The sequence below is a fragment of the Macadamia integrifolia genome, chromosome 2 (assembly GCF_013358625.1).
Source record: "Macadamia integrifolia cultivar HAES 741 chromosome 2, SCU_Mint_v3, whole genome shotgun sequence".
NCBI lineage: Eukaryota > Viridiplantae > Streptophyta > Magnoliopsida > Proteales > Proteaceae > Macadamia > Macadamia integrifolia.
The window spans coordinates 38,386,424-38,394,865 of record NC_056558.1 but is presented as its reverse complement, the minus strand read 5'-3'; the positions used below and the strand labels follow the sequence as shown (position 1 = coordinate 38,394,865).

The 8,442-nt window shown below is 35.8% G+C and overlaps 1 protein-coding gene across 8 annotated transcripts in view; it reads left to right on the top strand.

Moving 5' to 3' along the window:
- The first annotated feature begins 3,644 nt into the window (after nt 1-3,644).
- LOC122088821 (NAC domain-containing protein 75-like) overlaps nt 3,645-8,442 on the top strand; it is a 6,764-nt gene continuing 1,966 nt past the window's right edge. The window contains exons 1-6 of one of the 8 annotated variants that reach the window (XM_042658161.1): nt 3,645-3,775; nt 4,773-4,978; nt 5,201-5,378; nt 5,610-6,175; nt 6,921-7,220; nt 7,396-7,563. In XM_042658161.1, the coding sequence (XP_042514095.1) occupies nt 4,856-4,978; nt 5,201-5,378; nt 5,610-6,175; nt 6,921-7,220; nt 7,396-7,563 (1,335 nt within the window). In that variant the 5' untranslated portion in view covers nt 3,645-3,775; nt 4,773-4,855. Of the gene's footprint in view, nt 3,776-4,258; nt 4,327-4,436; nt 4,979-5,200; nt 5,379-5,609; nt 6,176-6,920; nt 7,221-7,297; nt 7,564-8,442 lie in introns of those variants that run through there. The other 7 variants (XM_042658152.1, XM_042658211.1, XM_042658204.1 and 4 more) reach the window with 7 other exon arrangements.

Below are 8,442 nucleotides of genomic sequence, written 5' to 3'. Positions count from 1 at the left end.
CACCCCCACCCCCACCCCCACCCCCATATAAAATGACATATCTACTCCCTACTGCGGGAAGGGGGAGAGATAGACACAGGGAGGTACGAGCATATGCTATGCAACCGGTCAAAGAACTCAATCCCTATTTAATATTAAAAATCGTATTTATTTCATAATTTTAAACCATCAATTGTGATGCATCTCAAAAGAAAAGGATTCAAATTAAAGTAGAAATTAAATAAAGAGAAATACACTATAACAAAGGTGAGAATCACTTAAATCAAGGCTTAGAGATTACAACTTAATTTTGGGGTTATTAAGTATTCACTCACCACTCGAGGACCTCAAACCCATAATGAGATGCACCATGGTATACTCACAAGTTTTAAAAATATAAATTATCAACTCTTCTTTTTTTTTTTTTAATTATCAACTCTAATTTCTACAAGCTAAAAGATACACATACATAGAGAGATATTTTTAAAATATAGTTGGAATATAATGGTCGGAAACTTCTCGAAAAGAGTGCATTTGAAAAAAAAAAAAGTTTTTTGAAAAAATTGTTGGAAGAAAAAGGAAAACTTGGAGTGAAAATAAATGCTCAACATCTTGACTACATCATATTTTCACGTGTTGTATACTTGTATTTATATATATATATATATATATAGAAAATAAAAAATTAAAATTAAGATATTTGAAAATATTTATTTACATCAAAATCCGAGAGGATAATACAAGTTCTATGAATCATAGCTTGATAAGCAAAAGTTTTAAGGGTAAGGACCAATTCATATTGAAATGAAACTTTACTGTTGAGAAAAGGGAGTCTATCACTAGTCATTCCCATTCATCCTAAATCTGCCATATGACAAGAGATTGTAACTTTGTAATATCAATGAACAATTCCCTAATACAACATGTTTTTGTTGGGAAAATTACTTGGATACTCATGTATAATGACCCAATTGTTTGACATTCTTAGGGTTTGAAACTATTACTTGAAACCCCATGAAGCATGATGGTGTAGTATGCTATTAGTAGTTGAATAAAAAGACAATTTTACCCTTATGAGGGTAAATTACTTGGACAACCCTAAAGTTTGAGTCTATTACTTGAACCACCTTGGTATTTTAAGATTTCTTAAAACCAGCCATTGTTTGTTACGGAGTCACGTTTAGTAATGATGTCATAGTACATAGGTGTCCAAGTTATTTTTCATATTTTATCGTTCTTTAGGGTGTTTTTTTAGCATTCCATTTAAAGATTTTCACCATTTAAAACACATATTGTGCGTTTCTTTCTTCTTTTTTTTTTACTAAATATGATATGGAGTGATTGGGTATTTTCTCACAACTTAAATAGTGACAATGTTAAAAAGTGTATTGGAGCTAGAGTCACATCTTTTTACCTTCATAAAAGATGAATTAGATTTTTACCGGGAAGAAAAAAGGAGATGAATTAGATTATTAGATTCTGAGAAGAAGTAAAATGCTACTTGATCGTGTAGTCCTTACACCAGCTCAGGGTCAATATAGAAACACACAAAGGCATCAACGTATGGTAGATTTTTTATATTTCACAAGGGCATGGCCATTTTCTCCCTTAGATTATTTACCAATACTTTAGTCTAATACGTGGAGCTACTGGGCAAGATGAAGGGTTGAAGGCAGAATCAATCCCAGATCTTGTTTACCCTGAACCACAGAAAATACCAGCAGAACCCAACCCCGGTTCTGGTTTGTCCAGGCCATAGAAACACCAGTAGAAACCACTGCAAGGTGAAAAGGTCAACATCAGATGCAAGAGCAGAACTTACAACACACATAGGATAAATGGGCCCGGCTGCATGACAGCAATAAGGTTACACGTGGTCGTAATGAGCTATTATAAATGGCAGTTAAAAGGGGCTCTATATTCTTCACCCAAAAAAGAAAGAAAAAAACAAACAAACTCTATACTAACCACATCACTTGCTGTCTAATGCTTTATATGTAAAAGGAAACTTAAAAAAAATTCCATAGAAGAGGAAGAGTGCAGCAAAAGATAATATGACCAAGAATTTTTTAACAAAAGAATAGTTGGACAGATGAGATGGCATTCGTTTTTTTGGATCAGGAGTTATTATACAATGGCTCTGATATCGTTTGTTTGAATTTGTGTAGAAGTCAAACTTTTAAAAACTACTCAATAAACAGAAAGTACCCAAATCCTTATAAATCTTCTCACGAGATTAGGGGTATCAATCGGTAAGGTAAGGCCGGGGTGGTTTTGGTCGGGCCTAGATAGGCTTGATCACTTGGAAGTCTTGTATCATGAATGTCCGTTTAAATATGGGATTACCTTTGAAGGGCATGATACGGTCTATAATCGAGTCAGTCTATGTTAGGCTTTAATCGTCTACCTTAAATGGGCTTTGACTAGGCTACAGACCTATTTAAGTCTAAATGGGCTCTAAATGTGCATATCTTAAAATTCTTTTCTTAAGTGGGTTGAAGGCCCAGAAATATGTGACGCAAAACTTTAATAAAGAAAATAAATGGTATGAGATTATGATTATTCTTACAAAAAAAAAAAAAAAGAAGATTATGACCGTTACGACTGACAAAACAAAATTTAATTAAATCAAATCCTATTACAAAGCAAAGGGTATGAAAGTTAATTAGTTTCTTACTAGCAGTAGCAAATAAGAATTTTGTGTACTATTAAAGGGGGTCGAGCTACAACAAATCGGTTCAAGCCGGGCGAACAAATGTGTAGGTTCGATTGGGCGCCAAACAGGCTAGCAACCTGCATCGTGAATGTCCGGTTGTTGAGGCCGATTCTTTTATTAATCGGGCCGTAAAAGTGTCGGGCTCGATCTGGCCTACTACTGCGGGCTCAAAATTGACACCCCTCCACGAGACTATTCATATCCACTTTGAGTATTGATGCTTTCACATGAAACCCCAACAATCTAAAGATCATCTGATAGAGTTAGAAGGGCCTAGACACAACCGACTCATCCAGAGAAACTGAAACTCTCTCTCTTAGCAACGTGTTTAAAACATGTTTAAATCGACAATCTCTTGTCTATTGTTAGCAAAAACGCGTTCTCTCTCTCTTCATTAATTAAAGAGGAGGTACCCAAGTCCTTATAAATATTCAAACCAAGCTACTCATATCTAATGTGAGATTTATGCCTTCACATGAAACCCAACGATATAAAGATCATCTGCCAGAGTTGGAAGAGCCTAGAAACAAGTAACTCATCCAGAGAAACTGAAACTCTCTCCTTAGCAATGTGTTTAGAACACGTTTAAACCGATAGTCTCTCTATGACTACTGTTAGCAAAAACGCGTTTTAAGCGTGTTCAAACTGTCTCTCTTTCTCATCCAATCTAGTCACATCTGATTCTCAAGTGGGACCATACGATGATGGTCCCACATTTCCTATATTCACTATTTGATGAAACACAAAAGGCATATAAATCAACAAATATCCCAAATGATTAACACTTTCCGTAAATTAAAGAATTTAGGCTTTTCTTCTTTAGTATTTTTCCTACCCAAGAAAAAAAAATCCTGTTAATTGTGGAAAATGGTGCTTCTGGCTGAAGCTTTGTCAATAGTTATATCTGATTTTAACTATAATTAATTAAAGGGGCCGGTGGGGGGGTCCATCAAGTGTCCAGCCTATATGCCTTGCATATTAAGCAACTTCACAATTCACTTCTCTCTCTCTCTCTCTCTCTCTCCCTGCAACTCTCATGGCAAAAGAATCATGATTTCAGCACTGTAGCTCAAAACCCATGTGAGTTTTAATTTTGTTTCTTCCCCAGTTTCCTCTTCTCACGATCTCTCTCTCCTCGACTTAAACAAAACAAAACTTCCTATTAATAATAAGATCTTCAAAAGAGGAAAGTGTTGAATTTTTCTGATTTTGTTTCCATTCTTTCAGTGATTTGCCAACTTAAAATCATAAAGTGGGATCCTTTTGGAAACGAATTGATGAGAACTTTTCTGAGACTTTGTATGAGTATCGCTTCCGGCCCCTTAGATATGAACTGTTTTCTACTATCAATAAACATATTTATTATCCTTAATTATTTCAAAATATTAAATTAAAAATAGATGCACAGATGGGTTTTCTGTGCTTTTGAATGTGTCTCTCAGTAACAGCTGGGATGGCCGTTTCTTGCTTTTGCTTTACTAGTCAAGAGCCTAAAAACAAAGTTATGTGGGAGTGATAGAGCTTTACAAAACGGAATAGGTTTCCTCTCTCTCTCTCTCTCTCTCTCTCTCTCTCTCTCTCTCAAGTCACAACCGCCTACAAGAGCTACTTAAATTAGCAAAGACTTAAAGGTATATGCTGAGATAACTTTTTCTTTTCTAATTGCTTCGGTTAAAGTAGAAGGAATTCTGGTGTTTTCCATGGTTAAAGTCGGTTTATAGCTCAATCTCATAGTGACAGTTTCTTCTTCTTCTTCTTCTTCTCTCTCTCTCTCTCTCTCTCTCATTTTCTTACTCTCCTACTCTCTTTGTTTCCTTAGATTAGGCTTGTCCTATTTTTTCTTGATTCATCTTTGAAGATCAGATGAATTGAAAGGATGGGTTTTTTCAGTTTTTTTCTGATTGTGATTCAAAATTATTAATTTTTTCTCTGGTTTCTTGTTGTAATTTCATGAACCATTACAGACCTCAATTGGGTTTTATAATTTTTTATTTTATTATTATTATTTTTTTTTGCTTTGAAAGAAAATAAGTATGATATTCCTCTTTATGGTATTTTTGGAAAATTCTGGTTGTAGAGATAAGCTGAATCAGAAGGACTACATGAGTAGACTGTCACATAGAAGGAGAATTTTGTAACAGATTCTCTCTTTAAAGAGCCATGAATAAGAGTCAGATAGGTTCCATCACCAGTTCTGATCTTATTGATGCAAAGCTTGAAGAGCATCAGATGTGTGTATCAATGCAGTGCCCTCGTTGTGGACATAAGCTTGAACGAAGACCGGTACGTATATTCTTAATTGGCTTCAACTGAAAGATTTCTGTAAAGGAATCAGGCATGATATATATATAAGAATTATGCTTAATTGGTGGTAGATTTTAGTTACAATTCTTGATTATGTTTCTTTTTCTTAACAATGAGATGAGTGAGAAAGAAGAAAACTGAAAGATTTATTTGTTGCTTTTTAACATTGGTTGTGGTTATTAATTTAAATATGATTTGCAGGACTGGTTGGGTCTTCCAGCAGGTGTGAAATTTGATCCAACAGACCAAGAACTGATAGAGCACCTTGAAGCTAAGGTTGAAGAAGGCCTTTCTAAATCTCACCCACTTATTGATGAGTTCATCCCAACCATCGATGGAGAAGATGGAATTTGCTATACCCATCCAGAAAAGCTTCCACGTAATTAGAAGCCTTGGAAGAAATTCTCTCTCTCTCTCTCTCTCTCTCTCTCTCTAGTATTATCTATTTGCATAATTTCTCTCTCTTTTTCTTCTAAGATGAAGTTGAAGACTACAAAATTTAAATGGGTTTTATTCAGTTTAGTCTCCTCCAATGGTTTTAGCTTGCAAGTATCCATTTTGTTATAGTTTGTTACACCTAAATTAAACCTAACTTTGACTTTGCTTTCAGGAGTTACAAAAGATGGCTTAAGCAAACATTTCTTTCACAGACCCTCCAAGGCATATACAACCGGAACAAGAAAGAGAAGGAAAATACAGACCGAATGTGATCTTCAAGGTGGCGAGACCCGGTGGCACAAGACCGGCAAGACGAGACCGGTGATGGCGAACGGGAAACAGAAGGGGTGCAAGAAGATTTTAGTCCTCTATACCAACTTTGGCAAACATAGGAAACCTGAGAAAACTAACTGGGTCATGCACCAATATCATTTGGGTCAGCTTGAAGAAGAGAAAGAAGGAGAGCTTGTTGTATCAAAGATATTCTACCAGACACAACCTAGACAATGTAATTGGATGGACCGGGGTGCAACCACTGGGGAAGGAAGCGCCGGCGAGCCTAATAGAAAAGATAGTGGCAGTGGGAGCTGTTCTTCTTCTAAAGAAGTTAGTTTACAAAGAGATGAACTGTCGGGTGCTGGGACTGCAATTTCAAGCTACACTGCCATGGATATCCAACAGATGAAATCTGATCACCATTTTAGCTTTGCTCCCTTCAGAAAAAGTTTCGACCAGCAGGTACAAACAAGTATTAATTTTTTTTTTTGAATAAATAAATATATTAAATTAAGGGGCACGTTTGGTCCAATAGTAAAGGTACGAATGTTGTGATCTGGTGGTCAAGCGATCAAAACAGCTTCTCGACATTCTTATGGTAAGGCTATATAGTTTTTGCCCCAGATCTCGCACATGTGGGAGCTCATGCACCAGATACGCCCTTCTATTAAACCCCAAAAATGGATAAAAAAATATTATAATGCAATAATGCCAGCAAGAAGATTTGTATCGGAGAAGTATCGTATCGTATCGGAGATACTTTAAAACATGATACTAGGTACCGAACACCCCATTATTGCATGCTCATGCTGCTGCTGCTTCTCTACATGGATGTATAAGAATGCTACTATAGCTTTCAGAAATAAATTTATTTATTATAATAATTTAAATCCCAATCCAGAAAATAGTAAGATTAGAGGGGAGGGAGGGAGGGGGGGGGGAAGAGAGAGATCTGGAAATTTTTGTACATTATTTTTGTTTTACCTTAATTACTTCAGTTGCTTGCATATACAGCATCTAAGCACCATCAGAATAGCTCCATTATCACTATCATCTAACCTAAACAATTTGGTTTTTAGTAGTGGGTAAATGAGAGGGATACCTTGAAACCCATTAAAACTACAAGAGAGAACCAAAAGGAGAAGGAAAAAAAATAAAGAAATTGACTTGTTATCAACTGATATAAAATTGGAATTGTTTGTTACAGGTGGGGATGGGAGAAGCTTTAAAAGCAAGAGAAGCATCCACATCTCAGAGGTGTGAAGAGCATGAAGAACCTGAGCACCAGAGGCCACATAATCATGTGACCCATGAACAACAGCAGCAGCAACAACATCATCCTCATCACCAACATCACCATCATCATCAAATGGCAACGGCGGCCTTTCACATTAGCAGGCCTACCCATCCTCTCTCTACAATCATTGCTTCTCCTCCCCTCCATCACTCCTCCATTGTTCTTGATGAAGACCCCTATAGAATTATTCTCCAAAGTGAAAAGTTTCAGGTATTCAGTCAAACTAATTCTTTCTATATATAATTTTTTTTTTTAAATGGTGGTTCCAACTTCTAAGCAAAACCCAGTTGCAGAAACAACTATGTCAATAGTCATTGATGTCAAAAATGAGATTTTAGTTGCAAACTTTTCTTTCTAAACGAATGATGAATGAATCTAACAACAGCAGCAGCAGCAGCAGCAGCAGCAGCAACAACAACAACAACAACAACAACAACAACAACAACAACAGCAGCAGCAGCAGCTTCAACAACAACATCAAAAACTTGGAGGAAGGTCTACTTCTGGTTTGGAGGAACTGTTGATAGGTTGCACTTCAACTGACATAAAAGGGGTAAGTTCAAGCTTTTTGACCCTGAAATCCATGGACCTTATGTGTCGGCTCAGCTGTCATTATCCAACTTGAAAAACCATAAAAATGGCTTCTTTAAATATTTTAGTTCAAAGAGAGAACTTTAAAAAGCTCTTCTTCTTCTTCCTTTGAAAAATAAAAGATATGTTTCATAGTAAATGCAAAAATTTAATGAAGCAAATGGTAAATCAACAAGATATAACAATTCTTCAGCAAAACTAGGATCCACTCAAGAACACAGAAAAGCAAAAATATATGAAGACAGAGTGCATCAATTTTGGACTAAGATAGAAACATAATCCTTCTTTACTTTTATTCTCAAAGAACCAAAAAGTGAAAACTGTAGCTTTAGCATCCCCATTGTTGGTTGTTCATTCTTTAGACTGAGCAACTCGTCAAAGATCAAAACTGAATTGAACTAGTGTTTTGAACAACAAAATAAAAAGAAAGGAAAAGAAAAGAGAAAAGAGGGGAGGAAGAAGCTTTTCTTTATTAACAAAGAACAACTCAAATAAAAGGAAACACCAAATCGAGTTTTGATTTGAGATTATAAAATTTAAAAGAAGTGGAAAAATAAATTCTTCTATCTAGTTGGTTAGGGTTTGTGGAACTTTACCGGAATTGTCTTGGTTGTCCTTGCTTTGTTATGGGCTTTCTTGCTCTTGTTTTAAGTCCATGTAGGCTTTTGTGTTGTGCGGGGCATATCTATGAGTCCTTTGTTTCTTGTTTCCCATTTGGGCTTGGATTGTAGTCCTTAATGAGCTTCTGTCACCCTTGTAGGGGTTTTAGTTTTCACTTTAGGGCTGTATTTTCTTCCCCCATCTTTTAATGCATTTTATTATTCACAAAAAAAAAAAAGGT